At 48.7% G+C, this 21,123-nt stretch overlaps 1 protein-coding gene across 3 annotated transcripts in view; it reads right to left on the reverse strand.

Annotated features, from left to right (window-relative positions):
• Window positions 1-21,123, reverse strand: part of wasf1 (WASP family member 1) — a 48,102-nt gene that overhangs the window by 20,743 nt on the left and 6,236 nt on the right. For 2 of the 3 annotated variants that reach the window (XM_049002252.1, XM_049002254.1), the window contains exons 2-3: window positions 5,843-6,002; window positions 5,005-5,139 (exon numbers count right to left, since the gene is read on the reverse strand). In XM_049002252.1, the coding sequence (XP_048858209.1) occupies window positions 5,005-5,139; window positions 5,843-5,975 (268 nt within the window). In that variant the 5' untranslated portion in view covers window positions 5,976-6,002. Of the gene's footprint in view, window positions 1-5,004; window positions 5,140-5,842; window positions 6,003-6,301; window positions 6,725-21,123 lie in introns of those variants that run through there. The other variant, XM_049002253.1, reaches the window with a different exon arrangement.

The following is a 21,123-nucleotide window of genomic DNA, read 5'->3' on the forward strand; positions in this document are numbered from 1 at the left end:
TGGTGACATCAAGCATTATTTTTACAGCGGAGGACCGAGGCGATATAATATGGAGATTAACTGTGGTATATGGGCCATTAGGTCATGTGGGGAGACGGATGCTGCATCCTGATAGGACAGGAGCGCTGGAAACGGAGTTTGGTGGGGAGGGAGAGAATGGAGCCATCCATCAGAGGGAAGGGTGGCTTTAAAAGTCTTAAGAAATACCCCAGGCCGACAAACGAACCCAGCAGACATAGACGCCAGGCTCTGCCCCATAACTTAAAGCCATACGGCAGCAAGGTGACTTCTGTCTGAGGGTGGGGGCTGCTGTCCTGCCTGTGACATTTCATCACAGCACAGCACTGCGCACATTCCCCCAGTTCCACCCTCTAGTTGCTTTCTCACTGTGCTTTACTGCTGTTATAAACAGCCCCCCCAAAAGCCTAATTCGGCGGAATCAAAGGAGCGGATCCCTGTCTATCCTGATCCGGCTATCCCTGTATACGGGTCTCCGGTTCAGTCCTGTCACTGCTGAGAAAGGGGTCCACAAACTTCTACATGGAACAGGACCGGGACCAGTGCTGACTAAGCACGTTTAAACCCCTTCCAGTACAGAAATCCTTTTGAGGAACATCCTTTACCTCCATGTACATTCGCTTTTTTTTCTTCACCCTGATCTTACGTTTGATTCAGGGTTTTTATGAGTTGGGGGTCAGATATATAAGATAGTTGATCTTCCTATCTAAATGGGGACCCTAACCCTAACTCTGACACCCTTCACCCCTAGCCAGCCATAACCTTAACCATAAGTAACCAATCTAAGTATGAGACTTAGGTTTTGATTGCAGTCACAAATTTTTATAAAACGTAAGTTATCCTAGTGGAGCCTGAAAGTTACAAGTTTTTGTTACATTGTGGAGAAATCTGCTCCCCCCCCCCAGTGTAATAATCACAAGCACATACATCAGTTCAAAAACACCCACTTTTTTACACTCAAATAAAATCACATCACCACCCGATTCAGGACCAGCTTCCCCCCCCAGGCCGTCAGCTCCCTAAACAATCGGTGACCTGCGTCTCCCCCCACCATTGCACTGTATTACACATTGTTAAAATTCTACTTCTACGTTACCCTGCGCATCCTTATCTGCTCTGCACGTATTTGTTACTTAATCATTGTTTACTTGTTCTTACTGCACTGCTGTTTGTCCTGTCCTCTCCCCTGTGACCTTGGCATAAGGATTCCACCGTGTTCCCTCGGGGGGTACGGCACGCAGTGGAGGCTGGGCCTCGGCTGAACCCCAGGGACCCGCAAACCCAGGACTGTTGGCACGCCGTGGTACGTGGTACGACAGGTGGTCACTCTTCACGGGAAACGCAGTCAGTCTCATTCACAGGCCCTTTCAGACCTTTCAATTACCCGACAGGATGAGATAAGCTATTAGCACGAGAATGACCCATGAAAATGGCGTCTTCTTAATCCCCCGCCAGCGGGGGGCTCCTGTCAGTATTATCACTCCCGAGGAAAGGTACAGTATCACTCCCCCACCCTTCCTCTGGCGATGAAACAAAAAGCCATTTGAAGCAGGCTATTAAATCAATGACTCCCCAAAACTCCCACTTGCTATAATAGCTGTGCATCACACTGGCAAAAAAAATATATCCCAGATTGAAAAGCAGGCAGGAAAATGAAGAGCGACAACCTCCTTATGCGGCCGGCTCACTGAGCGGGGCTCACTTTTACGCATTGGTGCCGTTTCAGAACAAAATGGAGCCTGCAGATTGACGAGGCACTCAAGAACTCAACAGCTTGGTAGACCAGGAGGAGCTGCCATCCAGATTAAAGAGGAATTCCACCCCAAGAGTAATGAAAATGACGCTTTATTCGCCATATGAACAAGTGCAAGTGCATTGGAATGTGTTTTTTTCATATATCCCATCATGCTCTGCTTTATTAAGATGCACACACATACAGGTGAGAGCAAAGCGTAGGGTCTGACTGCAGGGTCAGCTGTTCATCCAGCACCCCATAGACATTTTTTTGAGTAAGGACCTTGCTGAAGGGGCCAATGGAAATTTGGCTACTGAGCCAAACACAGGTCTCAAACCAACAACCTTCCGATCACAAGCATAGAGGCATAACACACCAACTCCCAAAGTTGGTTAGCAGTAACCTAAAGTAGGTGGCAATGCCTTAACCACATGCGTTGAAGGTTACTAGGACCCCTTCCATCCTTGTGGTCCTTGAAGTAAAGTCATGCTTCTGTTCTTCATCCATCTATCTTCCAAGCGTCTACCGGCTGGTGTCCGGGATGTTCCCTTCTCCCCTGTCCTGTGCTGCCTGGAATAGGCTCCAGTCCCCCCCAAAGTCGAAACCCCATACGCTTCCTTTTCTTCATCATCGCACAAACGTCCCACTTATCCAAGGAACACAGTGCCACGAGATCCAGCTCTTTTGTTTTCCAAAAATAACCCCCCCTCTGACAGCGGGGGGGAAACACTCCTGCTAGGGTGTGAGCTGCAAATCTGCTGAGATGCTCCATAAAATTGAAGCAGCTTTCTAAGTGGCTTCAACATCCACCACCTCTGCTCCTGACAGCCTTGTTGCAAATGATGCGACTTTTACATAAAAAAAAATGACACTGTGATATTTATATTAATGGGAAGCATGCATGCTACCCATTCCGGAGTATGACTCTTCAGTGCAAGTTATTTAGTCTAGCTTTCTACACGAGGTACAGTTTGATTTCCAGTGGGTTTCCCAGCATGTTAAAGCAACTTCTCTTATTTCCAAAGTGTGATGGGTTTTTACAGGCCCAGCATGATATAGTGGTTTCGGCATAGTGGTTGAGTGGTTTAGGTTCTGTAACTGGCTCAAACCAGCACAGGCAGACTCTTCAAAGCCGTGGGAGGAGGCCAGAAAAACCTCATCACCTCACACAAACCCTTACTATTCCTGGGTAAGTTTTTTAAATGTCTAACTGCCTCAGTATCTGTCTGTAAATAAATAAAAGTGCATCATCAAAGTCACTCAACTGCTCACCCGCATTTAAATTAAAATGAATCAAATATTTAAAAATACCGAGAGTCTCACTGCAGCACTGCAAACCCATATCAGAAATGGGCTTTACGAAACAATTTTGAATATCAAGACATGAATCCCTGATAAATGGTGGTATTTCTTATCGAATCTGACATCTGAACACGAAAATTTTATTCAGATTATTATCATTAATCTTCCGGCACATCAAAAAATATCCGACCGGACAACCACAGTTATTGCGTGTTCGGGTGAGGGCCAGTATCTGTGGAAATAGAGCGATTCCATCCATTAAAAACGTGTTACTTTTATATATTGCGCTGGGTGGATAATGAGTGCAATAAGGGTCTAAATTATTGACCTTGCTTGTGAACAAGAAGAGAAATCCAGAATAGCAGCTGTTCGGGTGACTGGTTTAAGTCTCAGGCCAACATCTTTTCAGCGGAAGCATTCAGCTGCCGCTTTATACGGCGCATCTAGCTGTGACCCACTTTTGCCTCCAGAGTCGCTTCAAGGGTAGATGAGTTATACATTCAGAGGAGTCACTCTGTCCATCGCCGCTGTACTGAGCTGTTATTTTTGCACTTATGGTCTTCCTGTTGGCTTTAACAAGTCTGGCTGTTCTCCTCTAACCTCTCTCATTAACTCGGCAGATCTGGAACCCGAGCTGCCCTCCGTCTGGTCGGACTTCATTTGTTTATTTCGCCATTCTCTGTGAATTCTAGACACTACCGTGTGTGAAGATCCAGAGGGGGGCGCCGTTTCTGACATTCTGGAACTACCAGGTCCGGCATTCCACGATGACGCCACTTTTAAAGTCACACGTCTTAGCCATTCTAATACTTAGCCAAACGGAAAGTGAACTTCGACCTTGTCTGCATGCTCTTTGTATTCACTGTTTTGAAGAGCAGTCTGTCTGCGTTATGAAGCAGGCATGCCCTGTGTGTACATCCACCCACATCTGAGAGAAATTGTATATTTTTGAGAGTATAGTCCATAACTGAACTGAGACCTACCCAGAGACACATTTATCACAGACCTCTCATCTTCCTTAACCTCCTTAGGTTTTTGGTCACATGGTCAAGGTCATGTGATGTCTAATCTTCCAACTTACAAAGGGGATTCTGGAATTTCCATTTAAAGAATTTAGAGTGGAGATGCACCGATGGTTAAAAAAGATCTGACATTTACTATCAATAACTCCCTTTGAAATGGTGACCCACACAGCTCTGCACACCCCCAAAGTCAAACTGTGTGGAATTATTTTAACATCGTTAGCGATACATCGCTCTGCTAAAATTTCACGAGGAGGATCTGCTGATAAACTTTTCAACACAACAAATTTGATCGCTCACCATAAGGCGAGACAGTGAAGAGTATGAAGAGTTTCTGGAAAATAAATCTGTTCCAGTAAAGGCTGCAGTAGTGCCAAGTGACGCTAGTGTATGAAGGCGAGCGTTTCATAGCAAAGTGCAGACACAGCGAAATCAAAAGATATTACTCAGAAAATTGAGTTTATCACACTTGTCAGACGAACAGCCCTTCTCTGTTATAAAAAAAAGGGATGGACATAACTGGTATGCAAGTACGCATTCACGATACGGCAGTCGATTGTTTGTAAAATCGATTGTTGCACGCATCATTTTTAAAGGTGAATGTGTACTTGCGTACTAGTTGAATCCATCTCTGGTTGTAAATATATAAGATATATACAGTTATAAAATATAGTGTTCTGGGACTTATTTTCTGCCAGAATTGGCATTTTCTTACCAAAAATAAATCCTTTTTCATACTTTTGGAATGCAATTATTTAAAAATTTATTTAATCAGCTATCGGTATCGGCCAGATATTTCCTTATCAGTACATCAGTAATTTAAAGGAGCTACAGAGGAGCCTAATATATGCAGGAGAGGGGTCTGAATGCCTAGAAATGGCATGTCAGTGGATGTAGGGTGGGATGGGGGCGTCCATGGACACTTACACTCCTCCTCCTTCGGATCGAGCTGGGTGACACTGATGGACAGTCGGTCCACTCGCTCCTGGAGGGAGTTCACCCGGAACGAGAAGGAGTGCGCCTCGTTGAACAGCTCCCCAAACAGATCCTCTGCATATTTACCTGTACAAAAAAAAAGCAGGAAGCAAACCTCGGGTCACTTCCTGTCTGCTCCGTGTAAAACTGTGCTTCATTGTGAGTGCATCTCCAAGTGTACGTCACAAGCCTTTTAGGGCGATTACTGAAATCACAAACATCCGGAGAGAGCTGCACTTTAACACAATATTTTCGTTTTCCCCCCAGAAAACGAATGCAAGAAATCGTCTCGTTTCTCTCTGTTGTTCTGGTGGAAAAACATCCCAACATCACTGAAAAAAAATCTCATGTAGATTTAAAATGAAAAAAATTCTAATAAAACCAAAGAAAAATAAGATCTGCATGGAGCGCTGGTGGGTATTCAGCAGCCCAGTGAAAAGGCAGGAGGAAGACAGGCACTATCACTGCCTCTTCCATGTAATTTATATTCTTATATTTCATATTTTATTGATACTTTACATTCTTGTTTATTTCTTTATGTAACTTAATCTAATTCATTTTCTTTTCATTAATATTCACCTGTACCAAAAAGCATTGCTGGGTGGGGAGTCACACGCATTGAATTTCATTGTGACTTGTTACAATGACGATAAAGATATTCTATTCTATTCTATTCTATTCTATTCTATTCTATTCTATTCTATTCTACTCTATTCTACAGTTGTGATTGGATGAGGCTGAACATGTGACTGGGTGGCAGACTGTTTCCTGTAAACAGACGCTGGCTCACTGAGGCTGCTGAGCTGGCGGATGACGTTGGCCAGGGACACGTTGGTCATGCACTCCAGCTCGTTCTTGATGCCCCGGGGCAGTGCCGTGTGGCACAGGTACCGGGGCTCGATGTTCCTCTTTACCAGCGGCATTCTGGGTCACTTCGAGGGCGGAGGAACCTGGGGGAAAAGACGAGCATGTTAAGCGAAGGAGCGACTCAGTGTCAGCGGCCTGCCAGGCCACTGATCCTTCAGAAGGACCCAGTGAAACGGCAGCCAGCCAGGGCCCCTCTGCCCGCCCAGAGAAACACCTTCAGCACCACCTGGAGAAAGTCCATCATCAATAAGGAAGCTCTCCCAATCTTACGCGCTCACAAGCAGTCTAAACGGCTCAGGTCATTACTGTCACGCTGCCCAAATTAACCCAGGACAACTGACAGATCAACATGCTAATCGAAATATACTAATGAAGCCCTAACCTGTTGGCCACTCTGGCATTCTGATCCTCGGCGCTTTGTAAATCGCTGCGCGGCTGACCGTGTAGCTGTGAGGCCCTGGGGGAGTGGCATATTATTGCTGTTTACCAAGGCTCGCGTTTCTGTACAGACTCTTACACACCATCACCCCTGACAGCCTCACACAAAGCAGTGTTCAGTTACCTCTCCCCCAAGCCGCTGTGCTGCCTGCGCACCTCGGGCCCTTTTCACCCGACAGAAGCTCATTCTGTCCTCGCCTGTCCTGAAAGTCCACAGATTTCTGCATCCAGATTTAAATCTTAATAGATGCAGCGCTGGCTAGTAAAACAGGTCCGGTCACTGGGAGACGACCTAGAGCAAGTCAGTAATGTACAGTACTGTGCAAAAGTTAGACCAGCGCTTGAAGCCACCATCCAATATATTCATGCATTTTTGACTCAACCACTAGTGCACTTTGTATGGCTTATCAATTTGTCATTGATCTTTTTAAACTAATTTAATTAAATAAGCTGGCTGAGAAATTGAACAAATACAAAAAATAGTTGAGGAAAGGTTTGGGAAGCATGCATTGATCTTCAAGCCATCCAACAGCACAGAAGAAATTCCTGTTTTTTTATTGTGTTACTCTTAATTTGCATATGTTGTGTTTTTCTGAGCACACTTATTATTCAGATAAATAGCCTTAAACATTTCCTTTGACTGCTTAAGATTACAACATTACACACTGTAATGTCTGCAGAAACTGCCAATTTCAATCAGGCAGACGAAGGACGCCGCTGGTGACAGGACCCTGATTGATGGAAACAGCTTAGTCTGAGGGGCCACTTGACCTATTTTGAGGTGTGTGTCTGGAAAAGATGCCAGAGGAGTCTGTACTGTGGAGCTTCAGTGTCCAACTACAGAGCAACCAAGCCAGACACTCCATGGGGGGGCAGCGCCTGTCCTCTCCTAGCTAACTAACGCACCATAACAAAAAACTATTATTGCTGTACTGGAGAACATTCTTTTTTTTTAAAACCCAGCTGTATTCTTAGATCCTGTCATATTTTCACCGGTTGGAAACAGAAGCGAAGAGCAGTAAATAAGGGTGTCGAGCCGGGGGGGGGGGGGGGTATCTGAATTCTGAGAGTCTGAAGAATTAAAAGAAACACCCAGCTGCTTTTGTGTCTCCAAACTGTAAAATAAATCGGGAAAACCATTCTGTAGAACACACAGAAAAGGTGGTGGTGGGGGTGGGGGGGTCAATAACATCTGCAGCAGCTCACACTGTTTCCAAAATGCAGGAGGAAGACAGGACTGGAGCAGGGATGTAGTTCCACTCAAAAGCGGCGTAAATCTCGCCTTACTCTCTCTTTTTATACTGAGTGGAGCTTTGAGGTCAAGTGTTGGTCATGGAGCTCGGTGCAGGTGGATGAGGGGGTCACAAGAGTAGGAAGCCCAAGCAAACCTGAGCACCCGCCCCCCTCCTAGAGTAAAATTTCTAGCTCATCAGGATGGAGAAATTGGGCCGGACTGCATGCAAATCAGTCCCGTCACATCAAATGGGCTTCCAACGGAGGAGGTCTTGCTGTCTGTTTTCTGGCTAACTCACTGCAATAAATGTCCCTCTCCTCAATTTTTCAACAGCTAATTTCAGTTTACCCCAGAACACAGCATGGATGTTGACCCCACAGCAGTCCTACACCCACCTGGCCCTGAGGGGTTGCCCTATGCACCCTGACCTTCTCCCTTCTGATTGGCCGCCTCTTGATTCAGGGAGGTCCTCAGTGGCCTCTTACACATGGCCGACAGACAGACACATACATACACAGCTCTATGCTATGGCTAATAGCTAGCTGCTCCTGCCAAGCCGCAGGCCGGAGTAGGGAGACCTCTTTGTTACACTGCTGCCTGTGCAGGAGTCACTGAACCCTAGCGCACATTTTCTTTTTGAGCGTGGTCACATCGCTTATCTCTCTGCCAAAGGTTTTTTATTGCAGCCGCATCCACGGCTTTCTCACTTCCATTTCCACGCCAGTCGTCTCTGCCAGACATTTATTTAGCCCAAAGAGCCCCCCGCTCTCCCTTAACCGCATGAATCTGTATGTGGAGGCTTTCTGAACAACCAGATCCATACAAGCGCCTCAATAATTCAACCCCCCTCATATCTCCCAACAACAGCAGGGCAAATAGCAGAAAGAATGGAACAGGACAGCAGTCTGATGGCATCCCAAGGCGGGGGGGGGGGGGGGGGGGGGGCTTGACAGCCAATTTAGACCCTCCTCGTGTCACAGAATATAATCACCACATATTCACTATAACTAACGGTTCTCTGAATGTGAGGTCACTGGCTGGGATGTAACAGTGCTAGAGCGTGCGGTCAGTGACTGGGATGTAACAGTGCCAGAGTGTGCGGTTACTGGCTGGGATGCAACAGTGCTAGAGCGTGCGGTCAGTGACTGGAATGTAACAGTGCCAGAGTGTGCGGTTACTGGCTGGGATGTAACGCTGTCGGAGTGTGCAGTCACTGACTGGGATGTAAGGCTGTCGGAGTGTGCAGTCACTGACTGGGATGTAAGGCTGTCGGAGTGTGCAGTCACTGACTGGGATGTAAGGCTGTCGGAGTGTGCAGTCACTGACTGGGATGTAAGGCTGTCGGAGTGTGCAGTCACTGACTGGGATGTAAGGCTGTCGGAGTGTGCAGTCACTGACTGGGATGTAAGGATGTCGGAGTGTGCAGTCACTGACTGGGATGTAAGGCTGTCGGAGTGTGCAGTCACTGACTGGGATGTAAGGCTGTCGGAGTGTGCAGTTACTGGCCAAGCCACATTTTGGCCACAGCTCCTGCATTGGAGTGATGATTCATCCCTGCGCCGGTCAGATCAAAGGGAAAGCCGCCATTCTGCGACAGGTCTGTCACGCACTCTGGCAGAACGTGTTCAACCAGGAATAGAGAAAAACCAAAATGGTGGGAAGCAGCCTGTACATTGATCGTTAAGTGGAAGTCGATTTGATGCTGGGCCTTGTGGTCACCGTCAGACCACTGGCTGCCCCTTTAACCTTTCCTATTATATTATTCCTTCCATAATCCACTTACAGCACACTTTCATCCATGGGAACTTACTTAGCTTATGACTTCACTCACTCGCCTGGCTGAAGAAATCCCCCTTTCAAGGGCAGAACAGTAGCTAGAACCTTCAAAAGATTCTGCTCACAAGTCCGGCATCTTAGAACCAAGCTGCCCCCCCTCCCCCCAGAATAGGCTCCCTGCTGTCCATGACACTCTGCATGGTCATAAAGACACCTCAGACCTCCATGCTGAGCTGGGAGTAGGACAGAATGTGCAGACATGCGATACCGCTGGAACTGGGGAAATTAAATAAAGAACACACTGCCAACTCTGATGCCGGGTAAGGTTTGATGGATGGCAAAGCAGGCCATTTACCTGGATTCGCCCCCTACATAGCTACAGTGCTGGAAAAGCACCAATCAAGAGGGCCCATAAACCACATGGGCACCTGCTACCATAAAGACACCCGGTAGACAGCCAATGAGGATAGATCTCATGTGGGGGCGGGACAAAGGATATGTGATATTCTTGGTGCTAAACTCACTAGATCTCAGATGAACATAGCAGTGTTCAGGAATGGAAGGTAAGCAGAAGATGGATGTCTGTACAAGAGCCTACGGTTATATATCTGCTCTCCCAGCCCTGTAAGTGCTATTCTTCACACACTGAGTCCTGTTCAAGGTCATAATCACTGTGAAGAGGGAAAAGGGTGCAAACAAACCAGAGACCCATGAAGGCGAGACACTGAGACAGCCTCAGGAACCAAGTGTCAAAGCAACTAACAGTGCTAAAAACACTGAGTCAAAGAAGGTAACTGTGCCACAAACACTGAGTCAAAGAAGGTAACTGTGCCACAAACACTGAATCAAAGAAGGTAACTGTGCCACAAACACTGAATCAAAGAAGGTAACTGTGCTAAAAACACTGAGTCAAAGAAGGTAACTGTGCTAAAAACACTGAGTCAAAGAAGGTAACTGTGCTAAAAACACAGTCAAAGGTAACTGTGCTAAAAACACTGAGTCAAAGAAGCTGTGTTAAAAACATCGAATCAAAGAAGCTAACTGTGCTTAAAACACTGTGTCAAAGAAGCTAACTGTGCTAAAAACACTGAGTCAAAGAAGTTAACTGTGCTGAAACACTGAGTCAAAGACATTGAATCAAAGATGCTAACTACACTAAAAGCAGTGAAAGAAGCTAACTGTTAAAATTATTGAGCCATAAGACAATCAGTCAAGGAAGTTAACTGTGCTAAAAATGTTGAGTCAAAGACAGTGTGAATGTGTTTCATCTGTGTATGTCAGAGAAGCTGGCCATCACTGCACGCTGTTTGGGTCATGGTCAAGGAACAGTGGAGATAAGACTTGTTAGCATTATCTGCTGAAGGAAGCGCTGTGTGTTTCAGCACTTCAAATGCAGGCATCAAACTCTAAAACGATTCCTTTATTATCAAATCTTGGTGATTCAATCAGTTTTGAACCCAGCAGATCACACAGTAACAGGTTCCAGGCTTGTGACCAACTTGTCATATATTACAGCCCTGGGAGAGAATTTTCATTGTATCTTGAGTGAGGTATTAAATATGAATTTCAGCAGTACAGTATCCAGCAGGATGCATTTAATTTAATCGCTGTTTAACGGGATAATTTAAGCGGAGAAGCAATTCTCATTTACAACCCTGCCGTAAGGAATCCTGTGTTAGGGTTACAGAGGGACAGGAGACCGTGAGGAGGTCTGGGCACGAGGCCCAGCCTAAACTCACTGAGCGACACCATACTACATACTATGATAAACCTGAAAGTCTCCGTCAGTCTATCCTACCATCTCCCAGAAAAGCTTAGTGAGAGCAAACACACACACTGAGTTTTGGGCGGGACCGTAACCGTCAAACCCTGAGGTGACAAAGTAAGGACAAACAAACATTCAGGCTAAGCAGGCTTGCTGGTTTCCCACAGATGACGACCTTTAATCCTTCACCTGCTTGGGTGAGTCAGGATGGAGGTTCACCGAAGGCTCCTGAAGGAGACGGCTCTCCGTAGAGGCACTGGGGCGGACATTAATCTTCGCTAATTCCCTCTGATCCGACGTCAATGTTCCGCTCCCGTGGACGGCACTGAAGCAGCGCCCAGAACACGCCCATCTAATTAAGCGGCGAGGAGGCAGTGACGCCACGGCCCCCAAAATCGTGACATGGGGGGGCAGAGGGTGGGGCATAGCAACGCGAGCCCGCTCGCTCCCACTCCGAGTCGCCGGTCCCATACCGAGGAGCACTGGTGGCACACGGCTGGAACACGTGACCACACGCAAGCGACACGCCTTAGCAGGCGGCAGACTGCCCACACAGCCCGCGGGCTCCTCTCTCGTTTCCACAGAAACGCCAGAATATTGATGCGCTGAGAAAACACCCCCCACCCATAACCATGATCTCAACCGCATCCCAAAAGTCCTCCTGGGGGACAGAATAAAACCATGTTCCCATTACAAGCTGAGTAGTAGCTACAATACCACTGGGGGGCAGTATAAGCGGATCTGTTTTTTTGTGGACTCCCTGCCAATGGCAAAGCCCGGTGCTGGACGCAAACATGGTCACATGATGGCACAATCTGGGCCGCTAACAATGGCATCAAGCCGTGGCGTCCGATCCCTGAACCGGGCCAGGACCTGCTGGGGTCCTCAGTCCCAGGGCTCTGGTGCCGGTACTGAGATTTAAAAACAACACGAAGAGTAAAGAACGCCATAATTAAAGGCAGGGCGAGGAGTCCGCAGCCAGCTTGGGTCCCCCGCTCACATGATCAGAGCGGGAGGCTGAAAAGGAACCAGATGGCGCCATGGGAGCTGGAGAGGACGGCGAGGCGCGGGGCTCCCTGAGGGGGGATTCGGACATCGCCGGCTCTGTACAGCCGTAGCCGCGAGATGCCAAGCCCAGCTTTTCCATGAACGTTTTCCCGAAGGCCGTGGGATCGCTTGGCTGCTGCGTCCGAATCCCAAATTCCCAGAGCCCCACAAACAAATGCATACTCCTTATGTTTGTGTACATGTGAGAAAGCCAGGACAGCTAGTCTAGGGCTGTTAAAGAAAAGCTTTAGCTATAGATCTACAAAGCGATCGCATGAAAGAGGCCTTCTGAGGTCCTTATTGTGAGAGGTGCTATGTTTACTTGTGTAAAAGCACAAATGTGTGGAGGCTAATTTAAAAACAGCCTCATTAGTGTCACCGCCTGTTGTGGAATTTCAGTGTGGATCGCAGCGGACGTTTGGGTGCTGACAATATCTGGCGTCATGGGGGGGGGGGGCTTGTCCTTGGAACTGGCAGACGTGACTTTGGTGGGGGCCGTAACCTCGCAAGTAGAGAATCCAGAGAGTAAGGGGGATGGAGTGTCAGCCTTCCTCACCACTGTCCTCCCACCCACCCCATCACTGGTTTCATCTGACCCCCACATACTCATGGCCCTACTTCTCCATCTCTGCTCACCTTTGAAATATTCAATAACCCACCCCCACTCATGCTGGGTCACTGACCCAAGTGGCGCCACCCTATGGGCCCAAGTGGGACTGTATGTGTCTATCTCACAGCTCGGATTCCTAAATCTCCCTCCCATCGACGTCAGTTCGACATTCTCCGTTCCTCCACAGGATGCAAAAGCAATCAATGGGTTTTTACAAATGTAAGCCATGGCTGTTTAAGCACTGCAAAAATAAACATAAATAAGTTAATTCCTGTCCAGTAGCAGGAAGTCTGCTTTGACCAATCAGAGCTCTCGTGGACGAACACACACCCACACACACACATATACACACACACACACGCATGGCAGATGAGAAGTGGGCACGCTAGGCACACGTCAGAACGTCGGAGAACAGCCTACATTATCGCCTGTGCCTGCGACTCATTCCCGGCAGCCGAGCCAAGGCTGCTAACGCTAATTACACTCTTGAATATCTCCCTAGCGATAAAACCATTATGTAAAGACACTGTGATGATAGGGCCTCTTCCTGTCACTGCTGTGGCAACCCGTCAGTTACTTCAGTCGACCTTTGACCTCTCAGGTATAGGCTGTTCAACACGTTAGCTAAATTATCGGGGCCACTGGTGGTGCCGATGTTTTGTCTTTAGCATTTGGACGGACTCTCAGCTCTCAGGTCAAAGTCAGGCCTGTCGGCCAGAGTGTCTCCTGCCCACCCCACTCCCCAGGACACCTGAGAGGGGTAGCCCCGCCCCCGGTGAAGGGGTGCCTGTAGGAACCCACCGGTCCTGCCGCCCCGCTCCCATTACCCAGCGCCGGCACCTGAAATCCCAGGCAAGCTGAGAACTTCACAGAACACCAGGTGCCCCAGAAACGTCAACATCTCCATGTCTCCCTCCTGCTCCCGTCACGATTTCCTGACAGCGCCCCTCATTTCAGCGCTTTGAACTCCCCGTACCGCCAGGCGCTTCTGATTTACCACTTTCCCCATTCCAGTGGCGTTTCCCAAGGCCGCCATGAACATAATTCTGCAAAACGTGGATGGACACCTCCCAAAAAAAGAGAAAAAACAGAACCGAAAACCTTCAACCGTCCCCTGGCTCACCGACTGAACGGCAACAAAGCTGTGTGACACCACGGTCCAACAGCAATGCCCCTCGGCCAGGTCTGAATGCCATTTATGAAATGTCGGCTATAAACGTGTTCCATCTTCTTCAACACACATGATTTTTAAAGACAGAACATCCAACAGGGGAGAAGTAGGTACCACAGAGGCCTGCAGATGTTTCGTTGCTGGCTTTGGAAGGTTATGGAACTTCGCGTACGGCTTGCTGCAAGGGCGCTCCCTAGGTACTCACAAAAGTGAGGAAATAGGCCTCCGAATTAAAACAAAGTCCACCATTATGAACATACCACACATATTGGTTATATATCGGTTCAGGTTGACACAAAGGATGCACCTCCAACATGTGGGGGGGGGCACAGTGTTTTCTTTTTTTAAAAACCTTCTTTCTCTGAGCAACACCACAGGATTTTATCCAGCTCTGCCCAGAGGAAAACATCTAGTCCCCCGGAGGTGGATGTCCATCCTGTAAGTGGCGGGTCCCCCCGGGTGTGTGTGGATTTGTGCGTGTGCCAGGAATGCTGACCGAGTTTCAGACCACGGATCTACTAATGACACCCCTCCAGGGCGTGCAAGCCCAGCGGCTCCTCAGAAGGGGGCGCTCTGTCTCACGCTGACAGGACGGGGCCTTATCAAACATTCCCTTTCATGTGCTCTGCAATTCACGAATAATGCGGCCCATTTCAGAACGGGGTGATGGGGCTTCCCGAACATGCCATCGGCGTCAGGGGTACAGATGCGGGACTCGCTCACACCGGCCATTAAAGGTCATTACTCAGGCCGGTGGAAGGAAGCAGATCCATACGCAGCGGGGCGGAGACCAGGCGTATGCCGGGGTGACCTCATGCCGTGAAAGGGCACACTCCCAAAAGGAGAGAGGTATGAGGGAACACATGGGACATCCGGGGGGTAGCTAGCGAGGGGGGACGGTGTTCTCATCTCCCAGAGATGCTGCCTGCCTCCTCTCTCTCTCTCTGTCCTCCTCCTCTTCTTCGCTCCTCTCCTTTGCTCTATTTTTCCGTCCCACGATTGGCCGGGGCCCTACAGATTAAACACCCCGCAGACGAAAAAGAAACAAAAAGGAGATCGGTGCGGCCTGGTGCTCCGGCTCCTCCTACTGACAGAGATGTGACGCTGTGATCTACCAAACGCACACAATGCTGCCCCCAGAGGTCCCGTTGGGTCATTTAAACACCCCCCCACCTTGAACGGACCTCAAAATATGGGCCGAGTTGGGGGGTGAGGTACCTTTATCTTGTCGAAAAAAGCCTGCAGAAAGCAGCTGCAGCATGACTATGGACAAGGTTGCCCGTGAACGCTACCCAGGAAACACGCTCTCCCAGTTGGGGTGGATCCACTGTTGCCAGCAGACATATCTGGCGTGCCAGTGGCACGTCGTGTGCCCGGAGTGCCACGTCCCTCGCCCCCCCGGGAGCCGGCTGGCGCTGCCAGCCCCCGGAACCTCACTGTTCATTCACGCGGGCAGGATCGGCTGGGCCCCTCCCGCTTTCATTGGGGGAGGGAGATGTGTGGCTGTCAGGCACAGCTGCACGTCTCACAATGCGCAAACTGTCCCCCCGCCTGCCCCCCCAAGAACCCAGAGACAAAGGGTGCACGTGGCGGTGCTGCGCAGTGCATTCTGGGATACACCATGGCCTTGCAACAACGCCAATATTCATCGGTATGCACGATCCCGTCTAGAGCGCAGGAAATCCTGATAGGCGCATTAACCCCTGCAGCATGCGATGCGGCTGAATGCAGAATCTGACCCCCCCCCCACCAATAGACCAATCAGGTGACGCCGTCAGCGTGGACAGAGTTTAAGCCGTTAAATGGAGATCGAAGGCTGCAGCTCCGTACAGTCCTCCGCATGGGGGGGCCGCAGAGCCAATGCCACCCAATGACACAATTGACACCCCCCCCCCACACGTCTCTCCCGCTGGGTGGAGGCGCAGACCTGCTGAGGTGTAACCTACATTAGTCGGCCTCCATCTGCCCACGTCCAGCCCGCCGCGGAGTACCTCGCCACCTCCGTGCGGGATTACTCACCCTCCACCAGCGCTGGACGGCCCCTCGTACCGTGGCCCGCCCGTGTGACGCAGACACCACCCCGGGAATCGGGAGACACGCGGTGGGGGTTACAGACCAGGATATACATCAAAGCGACCCTTAGAGATGGGGCGTGGCAGGTCCGTCTGTGCCGACCCACCGCCCTCCACACAAGCGGATCTCGGATCAGATCAGACACAGAAAACCTGCCTTAAAATGAAAAGATCCTTCCCTAAAAGAGGATGGCTTTGCTCACAAATACCATGCTTTAAACCTCTATGTATGCTTAGGCAGTATACTCTGGTATTGTGGATGGTATTCTGGCAAATTTTATCATGGGTGGCATGATTACATTCAATGAATTTTGTCACCAAGAATTAATAATACTGTGGTGTAAAGTATGGATGGTATGACAAAAAAAATTGGATTTCACCTGTAATGCCCGGCCTGATCCTCGTGTTTGGCCTCAGGCGTGGCCCAAACAAGCCACACCTCCTGCTCGTTCATCTTACGTCTTTCTCCAGCCCTCAAGTGAAGTACTCCGCCTTCCTCTCGTTACGTTCTCTTCATATTTAAGTGCCTCCCTGTCCTCTGAACCCCAGTTCCGCCATTAAAGTTGTACATCTCTGTTTCCCAATCCTTCCCCTTCCCCGGGATCTTGCTTGTTTCCTCATTCTGTTTCTTGTAATAAACCTTCCTTTGCTGCCCCAACTCTCACTTCTGTCCTCCGTCTCACCTCAAACCGCAACACTAGCTACCTGTACATTCTAACATCTAACAGAGTTTTGGCTTTAAATATAGATTTAACAAACTACTTATGGATTTTCCGGCTAAATGACAAAAAAAAAATCTAATAGAGTAAAGACCCTGTGCTTCCACAACAACGGAGCATTAAACTAACTCCCAGCGGCAGCACCAGGAATATGACCACACACCCCAGGCCAGTGGCAAAGAGTTCTGCAGGGGGGGTGTGTGGAGGAAACACCCTCCAAGCCTCCATGCTGAGCAATTTCATTACATTTTTTCATCAAACTGAATAGCAGACATTTTAATCAGAGACTCCACACTTGGAGCCAAACCCCCCCCCCCCCCCCCACCGCCACTCCCCAGCTGCTGAATGGTGACTCCCCATATTACTCAACCTCAGATGCAACCCTGTCGTCAGGTACGTTCATTCAAATTTAATCCCACCCGATTAATATTTCTGTGGAGTAACATTCCCTCTCCATACAGATTAATAATCTTTGAGTATTACTCTCTTACTCTCTACGGAGTAGCATCCCCTATCCCTTGCGAGTAACGCTCTGCCACTGGACACGGAACTGGACCATGTCCTTGGTGCACCCGGCGCGGTGCTCATGTAAACGATATTTGACTATGAAAATGTGACTGGGATGAGGAAGCTCTTTCGGAGGCACGACCTGGCAAAGGGCAGAGACGATATGCAAAGCACACAGAGCACAGAAACAGCATCGCAACGAAGCCGCCGTGAAGTGAAATAAAGGCAACGATTCGCTCAAATTCGCAAGAAGATACCAACCAATCACACGATACACGGGTTATGAAAAGAGACGGTCCCAGTCTGTATCTGAACTGTACTGTAATATACTGTATCACAGCAGAGTATTACAACAGTGTTATGCCAGATCAACCTTTAAATGAATGACAGTCAAACACTGTATATAACACCACCGCAGTTCAGCCGAGACAAAGGCAGACCAGGTTCCGGTTATGTACATTTAAATGTTTTACACATAAGAACATGGAATTAAAAGCTTCAGAGGCTATAAATATGTACATACTTTTAATATACTTACTGCAGTATGACCAGTAATGACGAAGCCTGAGACTAAGTAATGCAAGTTGTAAAAAATTCAGACTGCACTGCTTGTAAGAGCTTAACAGCATCAAAAAATATTTTTTAAGAGTATTAAACAGAAACTAACCTTAACGTAAAGGAATTATCAACTGGATACCAAACTAGAGCCTGATGCAGCAGAATAGCAAGAACAATAACCATTTAAGGCACCTGTCAACACAGCTGTGCACAGGAGTACAGTCACCTCATTTAAAAAAGCCGGCCTCCTTTTTCAGGTGACTCTGAGGCTAGGGATCTTTGCTGGCATTCGGAAGGTTGCCGGTTCGAATCCCGTGAATGCCAGGAATGACTCTACTGTGTTGGGCCCTTCAGCAAGGCCCTTAACCTGCAATTGCTTCGTCCTGGGAATGACATTAAGTCCCATAAGGAGGTCCTTCAACCCTTAAGGAAAACTTGGTGCTTGGTGGCAGGATCGGCACTCCAGCCACTGGAAAAAACCGAACTAATGTGGTGCTGAGGGATCACTGGCTGCAGTTGGGCTCTCATCGCTGAGGTGGTTTGTCGTGTGGTAGCAGTCTGTGCTCCGTACCCCTCTCTCTCCTTTTCCAGTGAAGCAGAATTGTGTATTTTGTTTCACTTTCAAGCATGCTTTCATAAAGGCCTGCATGCACGCTTATTTCCACAGTCCACAAAGAATTTAGGCATTTTTCTCCTCATGCAAATTCCAACAGGGGGACGTTCAGATTATTCTGCAATGCAGTTTGATTTCCATGTTTAAAAGTGACAGTGTATTTAATCAAAACAGAGAGTAAATAGGAGACCTGCAGGCGGTGATATTCGTCCCCTCTCAGACGATAGCGAGTCGCCGATCCGGTTCTGCAGTGGATCACAGAGAAAACCGGTTCCAGCAAAACAAGACGTTCTAGACCTTTCAGAAGGGAGACTGTCTCGCTCAGCCTTTTATATTTTAATCGCGCTGCCTTTGAAATGCGACGCAGCCCAGGAGGCTAAAATAATGGCCGTGATATCTGAGCAAACGCCACAAAATCCAGCATAACCCACCTGCTGTACCCCAGTTTAATGAAACTGCATGACGTGCACGTCTCTTTCCAAGTAGGCCGCTCTGTATGTGTGCACACTTACACACACTCACATACCATGGCAAAAAATGCCTTCTCCAGACAGAAACACACTAAAGCTGGATGTTCATCTGACCCCTAGGTGTTTGTGTATCCAGCTGTGGGGGGGCACATTTGTCCGTCTGCGGGGCGATCCGTATGCCCCGACAGTGACGGTGGAGGGCGCACCTCAGCCCCAGGCCGGTGCTGGGGCCACCAGGAACCCCCGCATGGAGACATCCCACCCCCCCACCCCTCAGGCACAGAGACCCCATTATTCACCCACTCCCTCTGAGGAGGGAGGGGCCATAAAACAAAGATTCCCACTATGCCGACACGGCCCGGAGATAAAGCACTCCATACATCTTCGAATGACCACCAGGACATTCCTCCGGTTGCTTCATTTTGGCAGAGTGACCTCCACCCCCACCCCCCATACACACACCCAACCCGACGCTTTCCCTGAACCCTCAGCCAAAACGAAAAAGAAAGGCACCGGTGTAATCCGGATACAGAGGGGTCGCTGAATAATTTACGAACAGGTCCGAGCCCACAGCCAGATCGAGTAACACAAACTTCTCTGGCCGCGTGTCTGTGTCACTGCCCATGCAGCAGTCACACTCCAAACACCCGAGCGCTCGGATACGGAGTCAGCCACTGGGCCGGACCGGAAATCCCACGTCCACCTCGCCGAGTTCATCCCGCCCAGGAATCTGGAGTTTCTTCCCAGCGACCGTAGATGTACAGTGGCTGGGGTCATGGCCTGCTGCTGTCAGGGCTGCTAACTGCCTCTAGGCCATGTGGACCTGTGTACTCTGGGCTGCTTGCCTTCATCTCTTTCTTGGAAACTGAGACCTCCGACATGACGGAACCACACCTGATTTGCATGTCCTCTCTAATGACTTTCCAGTCAGGTGTCCCGACAGATCACAAAAATCCAAACGTCCTGCTTTCTATTTAATCAGCAGATGCTTTTGCCCAAAGTAACGTACATTTTTGAGAAAGCGGGGATAATCAGACCCTGGAGCAATAGGGTTAAAGTGCCTTGATTAAGGGCCCAACAGTGATATGACTCCCAATCCGGGGATTTGAACCTGCAACCTTCTGATCAATGGCACCCTGTCCAGATGCACTGAGACACACACTGCATGAGCGAATAGCAGTATCTATGTACACACTTACATCTAGACATGTGGAAATGCATATATAGGAATGTAAATAGACAGATGGAATCAAGCTCTTTCCTTTTGGATCTTTAATGCATCTGAATCACAGAAACTCCTATTGGCATTAACTTGGCTCTGTGAAGCGGATCAACCAGACCTTCGATTCATTTTAATTCCCCGCCGATTCTCTCCATCTTCATCGACTACAAAAAAGCTTTTCAGCGTCATTTCGGCATTTTAAAACACACAAATAATGCGACTCCGAGCGAGCATCTCACATTTACACATCCGAGATCCCTCCCTCTGTCTCCTCTTTGCTGCCCACCCCCCGCCTCACCTTAAGCAACATCATATTACATATGCAGCTGAATGGCAGCATGCAGGGATAAAAAAAAAAAAAAGCCAATTAAAGGCTGAGAGCCGCGGCCAATGGAATAACTGCAGAGCTGCCCCCAAGGCCTCAGCTCAGCTGGATCTGATTAGAACTAAGACGAGAGCTCTGTGCATCTGATGGGAGGGGGCCCCTCTAGCGGCCGCGGCCTGGTGCGGGGGCCCCCACTCGACTTCTACCCCTCCCACTACCCCTTTATTTCAGGATTAATGGCCTCCCGCCGCCCGGATTTGCCTTGTCATTTTTTTCACTTCATTTCTCTGAAAACCAGCATCATACCGACCAGCTGTTCAAATATAGCGCATGTGCACTGCAGTATGGAGAAAACAAAGTTAGGACTAGAAACCCACTATAGTTTTCACCAGAACCACCTTCTATTCGATAAGTGCAAGCGCAGCGAGTCAAGGCTAGATTCGTAATATTCCTCCATTTTCTATATGTTAACATATCCATTTTCCGAAAGAATGGCTCGCTGTCTGACTCCGGTCTAGGTTTGCTAGCTTCGCGCTTCTGTTTCACTCAAGGGCCTTCAGTCTGAAAGTAAGTCCCGTTCCAGAGATGTCCCTTTAAGGCTTAAAGGGGTGGGGCCATCTGGTCTCAGGAGTCATGTGAGGTTTCTGATCTCACTTCTAAGGACTGACAGGTCCAGC

This window comes from Brienomyrus brachyistius, unplaced genomic scaffold (assembly GCF_023856365.1).
Source record: "Brienomyrus brachyistius isolate T26 unplaced genomic scaffold, BBRACH_0.4 scaffold66, whole genome shotgun sequence".
Taxonomy (NCBI): domain Eukaryota; kingdom Metazoa; phylum Chordata; class Actinopteri; order Osteoglossiformes; family Mormyridae; genus Brienomyrus; species Brienomyrus brachyistius.